The following is an 18,817-nucleotide window of genomic DNA, read 5'->3' as shown; positions in this document are numbered from 1 at the left end:
AGTCAACTTGCACGTATGGACTTACCTCAAACATACCAGCTCTATGAAACCTCTGCAATAGCTCAGAAAATAAGGGAAGTGAAGATGTATTGGAGAAGAGGAAATTGAAAGTATCCTTCAAAAGGATTTTTTCTGTATTTTGGTCCTTCAAATTGAAATTCTCGTCATCTTGAAATTTTAAATGCTCATGTACCTTTGAAGGAAGAGAAGTAGGGGAAAGGAAATGAATTCTAAGGGATGATTTATTTCAGGTTGGATTGCAGACCAGAACTGACATCTAGTGGTCTCTTGGAGGCTAGCAGTTTTATAAACGTGAGTAATGTTTCATATGAAGATGCCATTCTTTCAATGGACAGGGACATGAGCTATTTCAAAGTCACACTAGCTTAGCTGGAAGCTCTTTAGATCTCACAAATATTTGTTCATGAAAGATAATATGTAACATTTTTCAAAAGTTTAATTTCAACTATTAGATATGCATCCAAAAGGCAAATGACCATTAAAATTTTATAAAGATTCTAAATTTTATAGATAAATCTTAAACCTGTCAATTTTCTATAATTGTATTGTCTCTATTATGGTTTGGGAAAAGGTAAACTCTGGTGGAGTTGAACTCTGGCTAACCATAGGGTGATTGTGCTCCCCTTTCTTTCTTACCCTATAGCCCAATAGATAGCTGTTTTAAAATTGATTTTGTTGAACTATATATTTTTCTCTGCTCCTCTCCCTGATTCTCCCCTCCCCTTTGACTGTCTCCTATGGTCCCCATGCTCCCAATAGACGGCTTTTTATAAACTAACTGAACCAATATTTTTGTCTTCTTACCACTGAAGAATGTTATAGAAGAAAAAATGTGCTGAGGAAGGTGACCTAAAAGTGTTTGAACTCAAAACAAACTAAAAATCACCCACATTTATACATACAGCTATCAGAAAATATTTCAAAAATTCACATGAATTTTTATTCTTTTAAATTAAAATTGAAAACTTATTCGTTTGTATTACTAGGGATGGAACTTAAGACCTAGTACATTCCAGGCAAGAATTCTGCCTCTGCTCAGTCTCTCTAGTTCCTATGCCTTTTTAAAATGAAAATGAAGACCAATTTAAAAGGAATGACAGCTCTATCTCTTCATGATGCCATGCAAGCACAGCACCCTGGGTCTTCTGTTTGCTATTATCTATATTCTTACTTTTCCCCATGAAAATTTAATGCCATCTTTGTTCATGAATTCAGGGGAGCTATAGAAAACGTCATGTTTCACCTACCATGTCCACATGGTGGTTAGCATTCCCAGGTTCCCCCTCGCTAGGGCTCATGGGCATGAGTCTATAAGGGCTGCAATGGAAGCTGTTTTAATCAGCTGGTAACTGTAGATGAAACCCATTGTCAGTATGCACGTATAGGTTTCCTCAAATGCACTGGCTCTATAAAACGTCTGCAGTAGCTCAGAAAGTACAGAAAGTGAAGATGTATTGGAGAAGAGGAAATTGAAAGTATCCTCCAAAAGGATTTTTCATGTGTTTTGGTTCTCCAAACCCCCCACCCCCCACAACACACACACACTGTATCCTGCATACTCACCTGGAGCACTACAGGATATCCAACATCTCCATAACCAATATCAAAAGTGAAAAGCTGAAAACACTGTCTACATCTGGAAGGAAAAACACAAGGTAACAGGACAACATATTTTCCATATTTTTTTCTAGACGTACTCTGCTTTCTGTTATTACATTGTTTATAATCGATACCATTAAATTTCATAATTTAAAAGGCCAATGACATGGATAATAGAAAAACTACATGGAATGGATTGTTGGACTTGAGTCTCTTTTGTTCACTAGAGAAAGTGCAAATAAGCCTCCATCCTTTCTCCATGACACACTATCATAATCAACGATGTTATTCCGTGAGAACCTTCCTATGGGGAGAAGTTTCCAGGTCCTCCATGTTTAACACTGATGAATTCAGAAAGTGCAAGAAGGAGCGCAATACATTAGTGCAGTGCACCGAGCACCTCTCCCTTTCCAGCAAACTAGACGTTTCCCTAGAGCAAAGGCCACGAGCTATTGTCGGAGAAGCTGAGCTATGGGATTAGAGCTGATTGAATTTTGTTAAAAGTTTTGTTTCTTTCTCAGGATTTTGAAATCGTTGGGATAGGATAGTTGAGAGCTAATATATTATGTACAGGGAAAGTTATACCTAGTCAATACTTAGTATATTTGATGGAAATACTTGAAAGGAGTTACAAATTCAAAATTAATTTTAGGATCCAGGAATAGGCTTGTAGTCCCAGCCCTTAAGAAGTAGAGGCAGAAAGATTACAAGTTTCAGGCTAGTCTAGACTGTAAACTAAGATTGCTGAAAAGATACTGGTAATAATAAAAAAAAATGTTTATAGCCTTGTGTTTTATTTCTTGTCACACCATTTGGATACAAACAAATGGCATGTAACAAACTCTGAAGTTATAAATCTATAAATTAGGCCATTCATGTTTAGGAAATCAGATTATGATATACTGACATACACTTTCCCAAGTTCTATTTACTTTTAGTAACTAAGGCGTTTCACGAATATATTTAAGAACCTCTCTCTCTCTCTCTCTCTCTCTCTCTCTCTCTCTCTCTCTCTCTCTCTCTCCTCTCTATCTCTATCTCTATCTCTATCTCTATCTCTATCTCTTTCTGTCCCTGTCATTCTCTTACCTATGGAAGGTCTTTGGTCCCAGAGTCGATGTTTCACTGAACACCTCGGCCACCAATAAGAGCTTGCTAATTGCTTCTTTCATGCTATCCAATGCCTGCAGAGGTGAACTTGTCCTCAGGAATGTCTCAAAAAACATTTGCAGCTAGGAAAAAAAAAACAAAAGATTGACATGGCGAAATAAATTTTCAGCTGCCTATTGTTTCCAAAGTTAGTAATATGAAGTTATGTCTCCCTGTCTACTTCAAAAAAACAAAACAAAATTTCAAATAGAAAAATTTGAAAATCAAAGATTTAAATATTTTTAATTCAAGTCACAAGGAGAAAGAAATGTCTACGTACCATGCAATTTAGCTTTGTTATTTTTGTTTGTTTGTTTCTCGAGACAGGGTTTCTCTGTGGCTGTCCAGGAACTCACTCTGTAGACCAGGCTGACCTCAGACTCATAGAGATCTGCTTGCCTCTGCCTCCAGAGAGCTGGGATTAAAGGTGTGCACCACCACCACCTGCTCTTTGCAGTTTAACTTTTTTTTTTCATTTTACTTTTCTTGTAGTACCGACTCTTGGAAGGCTAGTGTATCTGACATAGTAAGGGTTGCAATGGAGCCCTCTGGATTGATTTGTGGTTCAATCAGTAGGGGGACTGGACTTGCCACTCACTTTTCTGAATCTTTTCTTCCTTGCTTCACAGTGGGCTAAAACCCACTAACAAGAGAGTTGTGCACCCAACAAGGAAAAAAAATATTTGAAGACCAGTAGAAAAAAATGAAATTCAAATATTTGATTTTTAATTATCAATTTTTTTGTATGTATCAATAAAAATGCCTTTTCAAAGTTGTTTCTTTTTACCTTATTTTTCTCTGGGAGATCTAGACAACCAGAGAAGAATCTAAGAGACCTACAGGGTTGTGATAACATTTTAATATAAGATTTTTCTCTGATGAAGAACATGGGATGATATTAGGAGAAGTTCAAGTCTGTGTATTCCTGTGGACAATACTGTTAGTTTCACAAACAACTATTCTTATTTACTGAAATATTAAAAATCATAAAATAAACTATCTTTTGAAGATGCTTAGCATTAAATTTCAAGTCAATATTTTTTAAAAAAATATAAATCAAATCTTATTGATTCACAGACTTTCTCTAGATAAACATAGACTTTCAAAGATAAAGAACAAAAAATATTTTTTGAAAAAACATGCAGCAGATATTTGATCAATGCTTTCATAAAAATCAGCCAAGCCTATCAGAACTGCAAAAGATCACACATTGAAAACTTCTGATGTGATGATAATGAAGGACAAATATCAGCAGAAATTATCTATGGAAAATGGTAACCATATCTTTAAAACGTGCCACTGAAACTCCCCCAACATCAACAAACACTGAGTCCATAAACGTTTATAAGCCCAAATCAGAAACCTAATGAGACCAGGCAATAAGACCGTAAGAACATATCATCAACATCTGGCAACTGAGATATTTTTCCATTTTACTAAAGAAAATGAGTGTAGTGATTGTATAATTAAAAGAAAACAAATTAATGCTAACAGTAAAAAATGTTAACACCCTTGAGTCAAAATAGAATAACACTGTGTGTTCCTAAGTAAAAGCAGCACAAATCTTATTCAGTTCACCATGCTGATAGGAAGAGATGCCAATGACATGCACACATTCTTTCCACATTAATGTCACCTGAATGTTACAGAGCTTAAGGTTAATGATATAACAATGTGGAAAAGTTCTGTCAAGCATATATGGTGTACAAGACTGAGTGTCAAATTATACCCTCGACAGAGGAGATCAGCAAAATTAGTATTCGATGGTTGCATTTATTCCCCTAATGTGCAAATGGTTATTTCTTCAGTCATAACTAGAATAATAAGAGTTGAAGACAAAGTCTATTGAACTCATTCTCTACTCTGCGGGAAGCCGACATTCTGTGACTTGGGGACACATTTCACAGCCCTGCGGTAAAACACTCCAAAAAGTATCAGGTTCAACTCTGGTTCTGGGCCACCCTGGGCCACTTCAGGGAGTTCGTAGCAGGTCCTATTCTGTAGACTTAGTTAACTTACTCAGCACAGTGTCAACAAACCTCGCATGCCAGAATAAAAGAAGGGCCATGCAAGTGCTTCCTGTGTACGTGCATATATGTCATCAACCTGCATGAGGTCTCCCAAAGAGAGTAGAACCCATTTGTCATTCGCCATAACCGAATCACTCAGACTAAATGAGAGATTAATTCCCATTTTGGTTTATACTTTAAATGACTGTGCTAATTATGTTTTCTTGGCCAGATCACCTGTGATGTATATATATCTCGGTGTACTCAGATGATGCACAATGACAAAGTGTGCCAAATGACCTCATTAGAATCTATCAAATTAGAACAAATTTGCAGTTAATTACGTCCAAGATTTTCAGTACTTGAGAAACATCGCACTCGGGAGATTTTATATCTCACCCACAAAACCCGAAAGGAGCAATGTCGCCTTTCTGCTCATTTGAATCATGGAGACACAATCTAAATATTAAGTAGACTCCTCGATCTTTGTACAGTTACTGCTAATGCTGGGATTTTGTTTGTTTGTAACAGCGCTACATCCTTTTCCTAGTCAACATCTTTAAGTTAAATCAATAAGACAGTGTAACTTTCCAATGAAATCAGGGCCTTGAATAAAAACCCAACACCTTTAAGGCTAGATGTGATGGTGTACACCTTTGTTCCCAACACTCATGAGGCAGAAATAGGCAGATCATAGATTTGAGGACTGTTTGAGGTAGGTAGTCAATCTACGGCCAGTTTAAGCTACACAGTGAGACCCTGTCTCTAAAAGCCCAACGCAAAAACTAAACAAGCAGCAACAATAGAATGCTTGAAGCATTTCATGACATTACAATCTCCACAGCCTGCTTATTCTTCCTGTCAGGGCAACAATAAAACCCAAACTTATTGCTAAATAAATGGGTAGAAAATGACCTTGTAAGATGATAGATATAAAGAAAACTTAAATATCACTGTTCGTTTGTACTTAAAAATTTTAAGAAATAATCGGTGATATGTGTTAGCATTTACAATGTAAATCCATTTAGGCAACTGAGATATAAACAAGGCCAAAACTATATATTGAAAATGGAAGGATGGAGAGCAAGGCAGTTGGATCTGCCCCTTACCAGCTGCAGCACTCGGGAAAGTGGGCCCTGCTCCTCGCCTGGGCAGCATAGTAGAGCTGGCCTTGAAGGTGTCGATGTGGGTGAACAGGCCTGAGGGTGTGAAAGAAAGTGACCTGGCTCTTCCCCTTGCTGCCTGCTGTGTTGGGTGAACTAGCCAGGGCAGTGCTGGAGAGCTGGCCCTCCTGGTGGGGACGAGGGAGACCTCGCAGGCTGAACAACACAGCTACCACCCAGGCCCAGAACCAGAGTTATGAGCTGGTCCACCCTAACATCCACCCCATCTATGGAGTTCTGGAGCATGTGAAGGGACCAGTCCTTCAGAACCAAAGTTTCAGGGTCTCCACAACTCAAGGTAACAACAGGATACCTAATAGGAGCCTCAGTGAGGGCCCGATAACAATAGTGTAGCGGAAAGCAGAGGACTCTAACCAGATTCATGGCAATGAACACTTGCATTTAAAAGTGTATGGATTAAGGGGTACACTGTGCGCCTCACTCTGTCACACCACAGCTTCCACAATGAAAATTGTTTTTTGTTTTTTTAATTCTTTTCTTTTGGGGGAGGTTTGCAAGAGCAGAAAGTGGATATGAAGGGCTGGGGAGATGAATGGCATCAGGTTACATGTTGTGCAATACACAAAGAACCAATAAAAAGTTAGCAAGAAAGAAAATGGAAGGATGGAGAAGCTGAGAATGAACCGAAATATTTGGAGGAAAGTTTCAAGTATGAATTTGGTACCTTAAATACTTCCAAAATGCACTAATTATTCACCTCATATGCATGCCTCATAACCGTCTCGGTATTTCTGTTCTCCCCTGAAAGACTGCACACATTGTTCCTGATTGATTGATTGGTTCTCAATTATCACATGCTAATTAATACATTCGATGTTAAACTTGATGACCTTCTTGTCTACTCTTCTCATTAGACTGAGGTATTCTAGGCCAGGAATTACCATTTACCTCTTGACAGATGGGTACCTGAGGCAAAATCAATATTTAATAAGGTTGTTGAACGAGGAATCCTAGATATGTCCTTATAGAAACCTCAGAAACGTTCACTGAAAGAATTTGCTTACTCTAGCTTCTAAATAATGCAGTCTTAAAACAATGCATTAGGCTGTGGCTATCGTTCATTGGCAGAGCATAGGACCTTAGGCTTATGCTGGGCCAAAATTATCTCAGGACCTGTACCCTATAGCATCTGATTGTCCTGCATCGTGGGGCTGCAGGAATGGGCGGATAGCGCACTCGCCTTTCCCTGGGGAACAAGGAGGCCTAGCAACAACTAGGCTCAAGAAGCCTGGCAACTGGAGGCTCAAAGAAGCCAGCAGGCTTAGTCCTGTACCACAGAAACACAAGGTACACAATATGTATTTCTTGCTTACATCTCCCTAGAGTGAAAGGATATGCATTTCCCCCCTAGTGACTTTTAATAAAACCTTTGAAATATAGAAGCTTATGATTGTTTGAGAGGATTTTTGAGATAAGGAAATTTAATCCCAGAGCTAGAGAGAAAGCTGGAAGATGAACCAATATTAGTTTTCCTTAGAGTAATATCTTTGGATAACTTAGAAACTTTGGCAGAATACTAATATATTTAGAATCTAGGCTTGCGTGCTATACCTTACTAATACCAACCCCTACAATTTCTTTCAGTGCTACTGTGAATGAGAGAGATTTTGTCATCCCTGATTGAAGAGTACTAATGTTTTGTTTTAATATTTTAAACATTTTATTTAATATAATAAATAATATCATGTTATTTAAAATATTAATATTTTAAAATTTTAATATTTAAGTATTAGTATTTGCATTAAGCATATGGAAAGATGGGTAACCCTGTTACTGGAGAAAACATGTCAAAACTACAGCAAAGCAAGTCCTCACACCTGTTTCGTATGATTATTATCTGATCATTATCTTAAAAAACACACATAGTAACAGATATCAGGAAAGATGTGAAGGAATTATGGTCCTCAGACTCTGAAAATGGAATGTAAAGAGGTTATTTCTCAAAAGCCAAGAATAGCACATTTATCATTTGGCCCAGCATTGCAGGGAGTCTATCAGGAGACTTGCAAGTCACACCCCAAAAAGAGATATCTGCACTTGTGCTCACAGCAGGAGTAGATTCAGTCGCCCAGGAGTGGAAACAACCAGTAAACTTAGACAATTGAGGGGACCGGAATAAGTGCTCTCTAGAGACGCAGATATTGTCCAGCCCTAAGTAAGAAAGAAAGTCTGCAACACACTACAATGGTGATGAACCTTGATGACATTATATGAGAAAGAACTTGGTCACATAAACCACAGACCCTCTCACTATGAGATATCAAATGTGTAGGAACAGAATGGTGCTTAGCAGAGGATGAGGGAAAGGGGAACAGGAAGTTGTTATGTAATGGATCGTGTAGAATTTTGGGGTTTCTCAAAGCTCCAGAGATTGGTTGAGCAATAGTATATGTATTGTTAATGCTAGTAAACTGGACACAGAAAATGGTTGATATAGTATATCTTACGTTACTGTGCAAAAAGAAATTCAAGTCTCTGATGTTTTCTGGCCTCTCTCTTGTCAATAGTGAGGCTTTAATGTTCGCTAATTTGTGTCCGCACAGTCCAAAAGAATGTGACTTGGCTTTAATAGTCAGGACTTATCAAAACAAAATAAAACTAAACAAAAATAATTCTTCCCTTGCTCCATGTTCCTGCAAACAATGCAAACACTGTCTGTCTCTGCTGTGGTTCCTCACCATCTCTTTATCTCTGGGCAGGCCTGCCCTGGGCTTGTGTGTGTGTGTGTGTGTGTGTGTGTGGACCAGGGTATGAAGCAGTACATAGAAAGCTTAAATGTTGGAAAGAATGATCCAGAAGAGAAAACAAATGAGGTAACACACAGTTTATGGCATGAGGGTTTCGGGTGTCTGTCAACACCCAGAAGGACAAAACAAAACAAAATAAAAAACCTCTTTAAGGGTCGCACTCAACTTACCACTGGTAGAGTTGAACACACTCAATTAAATATACAGAACCCAGGCTTCCTGGCTCTTAGTTCAAACTGAAGTGGGAATAAAGATGCATCAGACATACTTTTAATGCAGCTGGAATTGAAGCTTATTGTTCTTGGTGGAGATAATTATTTTGACATTTAGAGACTCAGCAGGGATCTCTGAATTTAACCCAACCGGTTTGTTTCACAGAGTCCTGAAAATGTATCTAAAGTAATTCAAATATTTCAGAATTTTACAATGATATATTTCGTATATAAAAATCTTTTTGATTGTTCTATAATTCTCAACTAAAACATGTCTCTACACTGAAATTTTGAAATGTCAGTAATCACATGACTCTAAGCTATAAGATGAAAACAAAAACCCAAATATATTTTCCTAAGAGTTCTCATGTAGTCATTGATCATACACAACTCAGGACGAGAGAAGCATATCATAAATCTTAAATAATTTCTGTTTTAAAAAGTAAAATCATATTGTAAATGCATCTTTCAGATGAGTAATTTTTATTGAAATAGCTCATATGTATAAAAACACATTTCTCATTATTAAAATAATATAAATTCAGCATCGGTACTAATAATATTTTAACAGAAAAATGGATGAAGCTTTATCACATAACTACACAGATACGTAGGGAAGACTTTACTTACAGCAAAGTGGCCCAATACTTAAAATTCCTCACAAGGTCTATTAAAAAGAATCAAGTGTTGAGTATGGTGGTATATGCCTTCAGTCTGCAGTCAGGAGGCAGGGGCTGGCAGATCTCTGTGAGTTCATGACCAGCATGGTCTACCTAGCATGTTATAGCATGTTTCAGGCCAGCTAAAGCTGCACAGTGAGACCCTGCCTCAACAAACAAAACAACCAGAAGAACAAAAACAAAACAAAAAACAAACAAACAAAAAACAATAGGAAACAGAAAACATGGGGACTTATCATAAGATACGAGTTTTTTGGTAGGAACAAATAACTGAAGTGGTTTCCGGTGTCATGGTCAGTGTCTTGTAGGGTGGGAGTAAAAGTTAATAATGACGTCACCTTGACAGGGTGATGTCACACATTTGCTGCATTAGGTTACAAGAAGTGAGAAAATCCACTTTAACTGTCAGACCAAACAAAAATAAGAAGTAGGCTGAGCACCATCAGCCACTGTTCTTTGCTTTCTGACTGTGGAGACTACGACCTGCCCCTCCTTCCTATTCCTGCCACCACATCTTCTCTGACAATGGACCTCATCCCTGCACTGTGAGCTCAAACAAACCCTTTCTTCCTTAAGCTGCTTCTGGCGGGAATTTTGACGAGGCAATAATACCTGAACCTGATATAAGGTGTGTGTGTGTGTGTGTGTGTGTGTGTGTGTGTGTGAGAGAGAGAGAGAGAGAGAGAGAGAGAGAGAGAGAGAGAGAGAGAGAGAGAGAGAGCTGAAAGAGTTTACCTGAGCTAAAAGGAGCTCACCAACTCCAGCCAGACAGGGAAGGAACCAGCATAAAACCAAACTAGTCCCTATGAATGTGGGTGCCAGTTGTATGGTTGGGGCAGACTGTGTGGCCCTTGGCAGCGAGACCAGGGTTTATCCCTACTGCTTGTATTGGCTTTTTGAAAACCCATTCCCTTTGGATGGATGCCTTGCTCAGCCTAGATATAGGGAGGGCCTTGGACTTTCCCCAAAGCAATGTGCCTTACTCTCTCTGAGGAGTGGATGGAGGGTGGTGTGGGGGGTTAGATGAAGGGAATGGAAGGAGGGGGGAGTAGAAACTGGGGTGGGTATGTAAAATGAAAAACAGATAGTTTGTTCTCTTTTTAAAATAAAATACAAAGTGCTATACCAGGAATAAGAACCTGTCTCCGAGGTACCTTCTTAGGCAGATCAAGCTTTTAACAGGTATATATGTGGTATCCAATGTACTAGAAATTTTTGGAAGTTCTCTTCCATGTGGCTGTGGAACTCTGGAGGAGGAGTCCTTTTATGTCCCCAAGGGCAGCTGACACAGGGCTTGAAGATAAGGGCTCTGGATGTGGCTACCCTGAGGAAGTTACCTGCTCCTTACTGCAGTAGGTCAGGCCAAGAAGCAAAGAGCAAGCAAGGCTGAAGAAGAGACAAGAGTTGGGAGAAAATACAATATTTCAGAATAGAATTAAGGAAAAGAACACAAAGGTTTTGAGAAAGGGAGACTAGTGACAGAGAGATCTAGGCTATGATTGATTTGTCTTTCCTGTGTTACTTGACCACGATTCTACTCAGCATTGACCACCACGCATTAACCTTAGCCACACCGACTACAGGACAGAGACTGCACTTCCCATTCCCTACTGTTCTTGTATTTCTAGACTGGAAGTACTCAGAGAAGGGCTCCTACTACCCTGTTCTATAGAAGAGGAAACTTGGGGTTGAGAATTCACGTCATGAGCTGAAAGCCCAAGAAACAAGGGTCACCAACCAACACCGTGTAACAGCACACCTGCTGGGCTGCAAAGTTCGGGTGTGACTTCCGCCCTTATACTGTTCCCTGACGTGGGCAGACCCTGGGAAACAGACGGCTTGAAACTACCGGACTTTTCAGGCACATGCCTTTACAACCACATTTCTGAAATATCAGTTCAACTATATGAGTAATGCCTACACCCCAATCACTTTTTGGGGAAAAAAAATTAAATTGCCTGGATCAAGAGGAAAAAAATCTCTTGCTAAATCAAAGGATTTATGAATATAAAAATTCTCATCATTTGTTTCAGTTGGTTGAAAAAAAAGGCTCACTTTAAGGTAAACTGTGGGAAAATTGAATTAGGTTAATTTAAATTAGGATGCTTTTGCACATTCTTTGGAATTAAATTAAAAGCTTAAATACTAGGATAAATTCTATGCTCCCAGTGACATGAAAAATTTTATTCGTTCCTATTTCTGAGTAACCTGAAGCTTTGATGCACATGCTAAGCTTGGAAAATCAGGATCCAGATTCTGAGCGACTGAAGCAGTTTCACAGTTAAACACCTTGAATTCTCCCCCAAGAATGTGAGCGAACCGGAGAGAAGCAGAGTCCAGGAACACAAAGGGCCGTGAAAAGCATAAAAATTGAGTTATTTGCTTTGAATGGCAAAACCTTGATTGCATTATTTTCAACCTTCGCAGAGAACTGCCAGGTTTTCTTTATTATTCCTTCCACACCTTCTCTGCGGGCAATAAAGGAGCAGAGAGACCTAACAGTAAAGAGCAAGAGCGAAAGTTGTAAAGGTTCTATCATTGAACTCTCTAGATATAGAGCTACTCATTTTCTTTACATAAATGCCATTGTTCAAGCAGGTCACATGCTCTCCACTGACATTAGACTATAAGCCTTCTTTAAGCCGCAGCAAGCTCCAAGAACTCATTTGCAAACTTTTCATCGTTTATTATCATACGTTGATACTTAATATAGGTAACCGATATTATTTGTGACAAGCAGTAAAAAAAAATTGCAAATAGGATACGTTAGAAAGATTCCTATTTCAAAGTGAGGGAGATTGTTCAGTGGCAAGCGCTAGGATTCCTGTATCTGCTGTGCAAGTCTTTAGGTCTAAATCAAGATGACTGGTGCCCATTTAAAAACTGGGTATGGGGTGCATTTCTGCGACCCCGGCACTAGGGGAACAGAGACAGGCAGTCCCCGAAGACCTCTGACCAACCAGCCTAAAGGAATCAGTGAGCACCAGGTTCAAATGAGAAAATGTAAGACTTTAAGACAATCCTGAAGCCATTTTTGACAATTCTGAATCCTCTCAGCCTCTGTGCCATAGTGCTTCCCCTCCTCCCCTGGGAACCAAGGCCCTAACAGCTACACTCTCACGTACTCAGTTCCTGAACAATTACCCATATATGTATGTTTTGGTTCGGTCCCCTGGGAAACGGGGTCAAAATGACCTCTTACCTCATCTGATCTGGCAACAGCTCTCCAGTCAATTATTGGTAATAGCCCTTTCGAATAAGCCAATCAGAATAGTCAAAAAACAACCCCCCTTGCTTCTGTGGCCCCTTTAAAAGTAGACTGTACCCGCTATTCAGGGTCCCTCGGCTTCCCGAATGCTGGGGGACCCTGTCATGACAGAATTAATAAAATCCTCATGCTTTTGCATCGGCTGTGGTATGTGAGATGGTCTCTGGGGGCGACTCCTTCTCGGTGTTTGGAGTCCAACAAAAAGTTTTCTCATAATGTAAGGAGGAAATCCAATCCAGGAAGATCTGTGGCCTCTGCATATCTGTGCGCACATGGGTGTCTACATGCATTTTGCACATACACATAAACATGCTTATATGCCATACCCACATGCAAGATTGCTATGTCATGACCAAAAAACGTCAGGACGTGAAAAGGAATATACATACATAAATACACACACACACACACACACACTTTGGACATTTAATGCAGATGATCAACTTAGCTCTTATCAAGTCTAATGGTCAAGCACAAAAGAAAGGGATATATATTCATTCTAGAAATATATATAACCGCTCTGTAGGCTGGAAAGAAGGCCAGGTGGTTCAGAGAGGCCACTACTTCTGTAGAGGGCCAGTTCAGTTCCCAGCCCCCATGCCTTGTAGCTCACAACTACCTGTAGCTCCAGATCCAGGGGATTGGGATGCCTCTGTCCTCTGAGAGTACATGCACTGACGCACACACTCATGCACAGACACAAAACTTAAAACAATGAAAACAAAAGATACTGGGTTCCCGTGGTACAGCAAAGCGAATGATACAGCAGTAGCCCTGACCAAAGGGCTGCAGGGTGGAGGTGTTGAATCCACGCTGGCTTCATCAGTTTCCTCTGCCGTTTTCTTAGGCACCTCTTATGCCAGCTACAACTCTCTCACAGAAACAAAATTCAGTATTTTACACGTGCTATTTTAAATGAACATTGAATTATTATTCACAATCTAAAAGCCGGCAGCTAAGAATCTGGTCAAACGCAATGCTATCTAGCCCAAACTGGTGTTTTTTTTTTTAATGTGTGCTGTGCTGCCGATTGACTACTGATTCTGACAACGCATATTGTCTTTTCCATGTCTACCGAGTCATCTCTGCGGAACTGAACGTGAATCAGATCTTTTCCCAGCTTATAGAGGAGAGGAGCCCCCAGGAGTTACAGTATAACCCTTTATGTGAAAACAAAAGAGTTTTTAAACATTAAAAATTTTTTAAACATTTTTTTAAATCCATAAAACCCAAGTGGATATGCCATTGTCAGTTTTTTGACAGCGGGCAAAGGCTTTCTATTTGCATGGGGCTGAACTAATTGGAATTGTCGGCCATCTGACTTCCAGAAACCGCTCCCTGTGTGCACTGGTAGCGCCGAAGATGGAGCAACAACATAAAAACATTTGAAAAGAATCAGAGAAGAATCCTTCTAGGTTTCTCAGGGGTTTTTTTTGTCCACGAAACTTGGAAGCTGTTCCACCCACACTTCTCTGACTGAAATGTTTTCACTCAGCTCTCCTGCACGGACTTGGTAAGCGTGCTACTTGTGAGGAGAGCAAACTTGAGCAGCGTGCTTGCCTCGGGCGCTGACATGCTTTCTGAAGGGATTGTAAACGGTTGCTGAGAGCCTCAGGTTGCCAAGGGGTAATTAAGACAGTTCTCGTCACTGGAGATCGGAATCCTAATCCTAACTGACGTTTATTACCAGGCTCCTCGCCACAGAATCATGCATCTTCATTTCCGCATCCTTAGATGAACCCTTCCCAGGTCTGTCAAAGTTTCTGATGGAACAATTTAAGCGAACACGCTACAGCTGTTTTGTATTTTACATTCCTCAAGGCTCGAGATTTTCGGGTTATGACCCTTAAAACATTTTATCTGGTCTAGAAACCCCCCTCTTCATTTTGTCCTCTCTCTCTCCCAAGCCCCTCCCTACTTCTTTCCTTAGATTTCCTTTGCTGTAACAAAATACCGGAGAGGGGCTGGAGAGATGGCTCAGAGGTTAAGAGTAATGCTTGCTCTTCCAAAGGTCCTGAGTTCAATTCCCTGCAACCACGTGGTGACTCACAACCATCTGTAATGAGATCTGGTGCCCTCTTCTGGCCTGCAGGCAGACATGCAGGCAGAATACTGAGAATACTGTATGCATAATAAAAAAAAATATCAGAGAAAATTACCTTCAAAGAAGAAAGTATGTTGTCTGTCCATTAGGGAGAAGCGCGTCATGATAAGAAGCCTGTGGTGGAGTATACTTGAGAAGCAGCAAGGGGGCAGGAGCTAGGAACAAGAGATCACCCCCAAGTGTGTGCCTCAGGTGCTCTTCTTCCTTTACTTAGGCTTTCCTTCCCTTCACTAAAGAACGACTTCCTCCTCTTTCCTCCAGTCTCGTCCATTCTGAAGTCTACCCGACCTTCCCCAGGCTGAGCCGTTCACTACTGTTGGTTGCAATGCCAGCATCTCTGAGTCCTTTTATTGCATTGTGTGCTGTATTACAGTTATTTAGAAACACATATTTCTCTGTCACTGCAGATAGCGTTTCTCTTATGAGGCCTCTTCCACGGTGCCAGGACAAATTAGTCTCCCTTTGAACGGTTTTGGAACATAAGTGAGCTGAATTAATCAGGGGAGATAGTGGGGAGATTCAACACTGCCCTTTCTTTGAGTCGGTTTTGACCATGATCAAACGTAACTATCGCATGCAAGTCTGAAGAATGAATTCGATGTCCTTATTCCCCACCAATGTTTATGAAGAAATCATTTTTCTGTCTCTTAAATGATGAAAGTATACAACCACTAGAAAAGCAGCCTTTTCTCATAGAGAAGCCATTAGAAAGAAATATCCTTTCCCTCTTCTCTCAGGATCTCTTGTGTCCAATTTAAATATTTCTCTATTCTCATATTTGGGCTTTATCTTGTCAATCCTCATGATAAAATGCCCTAATATGCAAACACAAAACTCCTCACTTCCCATGATTTCTGTCACAAATACTGATGACACCGCATAAGAAAATGTACTTTCTTAGAGTTCTGGGAGCCAAAGCCTGCAACTGAGGTTGTCCCCAGGGCCATGTTTCCTGCTAAGAGTTTAGGAGACAACCCATCCCTTTCCTCTCCAGCTCCTAGTGGTTCCTGACATTCCTGTGAGTACAAAGTTCTAATCTCTTGCTCAGTTTTGTAATTTTTCCCCTCTATGAGTCAGTTCCTCTCATAGCAACCAGCCCTTCTGACTTTGTCCTGTGATCTCATCCTCTACTTGATCTGGGGTCAGCTGGGAAATCCAGGATGGTCTTCACTTGGTGATTTGAATGATAATGGCCCCGGAAGGCTCGTGGGTTTGAATTATTGGTCCCTAGTTGGTGAAACTATATTGCAGGACATTTGATCACACTGTGAACCCTGAGACTGCACTTTTTACTGGAAAAATCTGTTTCTAGTCGTGGTGTGGTTCAGTTCTAGTACACACCTTTAATCCAAGAGCTTTCTGCTAGGATACTGTAAACAGGTTACATAAAGTCAACCAGAGGTAAAGAGGCGGATCAAGCAACCAGTTGCCAGGAAGTGAACGTGGAGAAAACACAGAGTAAGTGGAATCAGGAGGACGAATAGAGCAATGGACAAGAAGTAGAAGGGAGGGACATTCAGTTTGAGGTTTTGGTTTGAGACTGCATAGGAATAGAAGTTTGGGGGGACATCAGCTGAGGAGGAAGGTCAGATGGGCGCTTTCTCTGCCTCTCTCAGCTAACAGGCTTTCACTCCAGGATCTGACCCTTGACTCTTTATTGCTAAAATCGAACAATTGAGATTTTCCTAAAAAAAAAATGACAGGGCTGTTTGGGGAAGGATTAGGAGATGAGGCCTTGTTGAAACCTCACTAATGTTGAGGTTTCAAAATCCTACGCCTGGCCCTCCCTACTGCTGCTTGTGGATAAGATGTCAGCTCCGAGCCGCTGCTCCAGTGCCATGTCTCCCCACTATGATGGTTATGGGCCCACTCTCTGAAACTGTATGCAAGAGCCCAATTAAAGACTTTCTTTTCTAAGCAGCCATGGTCATAGCGTGCCTTTGGAGCAATAGAACAATAACTGAGACACTGACTTAGTACATCTCCTAAGATACTTTGTCTAAATGATGTCAAACTCATGGCTGTAGGTGTTGGGCCATGGTATATTTTTGAGGATGCATGTGTAGGGGAGTAGCAAGCATTCGATTTGCTATAAAAACTAAAATCTTAAAAAGAACTTGGCCTTGAAGGGCTATTCTCTTGCTGTTCCTGAGAAGCTGGGCACTTCTAGATAAAAATACACTGAGTATCCTGATAGTTGATGGGGGACATTGAACAAAGATTTTGTCCCCTTACTCTGCCCATCCCCTTGGTTCCCTTCCTTTTCTCAATATTCCCCCTTTCCACTGCAGAGATACAGGTACATTTATTCACAATAGCCAAGAAACATAACTCAGATGACCACCCACAGATGGATGGGACAGGAAATTGGCACAAGTACGCAGTAGATTTTTTTCAGTTGTGAAGAAAAACCAAAACATGACACTTGCAGGGAAATGAACAGAATCAGAAATCACTACGTCAAGGGAAAATAAGCCAAATTCAAAAGGACAAAAGCTATGTTTTCTCATCTACTGATGTGAGATTTCAGTGTGTCTCTAGGGGCATAGATAGCGCAGGCGATGAAACTCGGAAGGGAGCATAAGAAAAGAGATCGCAGGGAGCTAATAGAGCACCCACGCCTATTTCATCTCATGCCCCCTCCATTAGGTCTCTCAGTAGGTAAATGCCATCATAGCTCACATGATTGGGAGGAGTCCTCCTCGAGCAAGCCCCTTTTCGTCTTCTTTCTCATCCCAACACCGATGCTTGTTTCTGCCCCTGAAAGGTGTCCTTGCCTCTCCATCAGCCACCCTCTCAACCACTAAACTTCCAGCATCCCATCTGACCGGCTGGTGAGTGGTTTCTCTGCCTCCACTCAGCACCCTGGATAGTCTATTCAACACAGGGCAGCAATGCGCATGTAAACAGGAGCAAATGTGGTGGGCCCTGTGCACTGCTGGTTCCCAGAGTGGGGGAGGGGCTGAATTCTTCCCTTGCCTGTGAGACCTGTGTGACTCTATTCTTGCCCCTTCCTCTAGTCTCCTCTCTGCAGCTTCCACGTGCACTCCCGGAACTCGCACAGAATGTGCAAACTCTCTCCTACCTGGAGATTCAAGAATTGTCACTGAGCTGGAAATGTTTTACCTGCAAATTTTAAAAGACATTCGGCTCCAACAGTTCATATGCCATATGCCACTTAGGAAGTGTGGGGGCCAGCCATGATAAGCTAAATATGGGCAGGTCACCCAAAGGAAGTTCTTTACTTCCAACCATTATCACCTGCCAGAGTAGAATTCAGTCATTGATAAATTTAATAAATTTATCCTGAAGCAATACCTGGTTGCAGAAAAACCACAAACTGAGATTACCTAGCACTATCCCAAAACAGACCATTCAAAGGAAATGCCTAGTATTCCACCTGCTATAGATAGGACCACCTGCCAGCATACACTCACCAGGACACCCGTAGTAGACAAAAGTCAGCCAATAAGGAGTCCTGAACCTCAGAGACCCTTCACCCCTACCTTTACTACTATAAAACCCTATTCTAACTGAGCTCAGGGCTCTCCGGTTATTTCAATACATTGGACTTGCGGAGACACCAAGTTTTCAAACTTGATTAAAATAAAGGCTCTCTGCTTTTACATACAGGACTCAGTTTCCTTGTTGGCTTTTGTGGGGATTTTGCAGCTTTGGGCATAACAAAAAGATCATTTTAGCTCTCATATAGTGGATAAGGCAATTACTATTTTCTCCCCATCTGTTCATTTCATTCTTAACATTACCAAAAAAATCTGTAATTGTGTTCATTTGCTTACGTATAATTATTTTTAAATTTCTTTCTACCAATATGTGCAAGAAT

At 40.6% G+C, this 18,817-nt stretch overlaps 1 protein-coding gene across 3 annotated transcripts in view; it reads right to left on the bottom strand.

The window, feature by feature from the left end:
• Cped1 (cadherin like and PC-esterase domain containing 1) overlaps positions 1 to 18,817 on the bottom strand; it is a 277,882-nt gene that overhangs the window by 128,312 nt on the left and 130,753 nt on the right. For all 3 annotated transcript variants that reach the window (XM_075953492.1, XM_075953493.1, XM_075953495.1), the window contains 3 exons: positions 2,710 to 2,852; positions 1,585 to 1,657; positions 26 to 193 (listed from right to left, as the gene is read on the bottom strand). In XM_075953492.1, the coding sequence (XP_075809607.1) occupies positions 26 to 193; positions 1,585 to 1,657; positions 2,710 to 2,852 (384 nt within the window). The remainder of the gene's footprint in view (positions 1 to 25; positions 194 to 1,584; positions 1,658 to 2,709; positions 2,853 to 18,817) is intronic.

This window comes from Microtus pennsylvanicus, chromosome 19 (assembly GCF_037038515.1).
Source record: "Microtus pennsylvanicus isolate mMicPen1 chromosome 19, mMicPen1.hap1, whole genome shotgun sequence".
NCBI classification, from domain to species: Eukaryota; Metazoa; Chordata; class Mammalia; order Rodentia; family Cricetidae; genus Microtus; species Microtus pennsylvanicus.
Note: the sequence above shows the minus strand (reverse complement) of the source record. Positions and strands in the feature narration are given on the sequence as shown.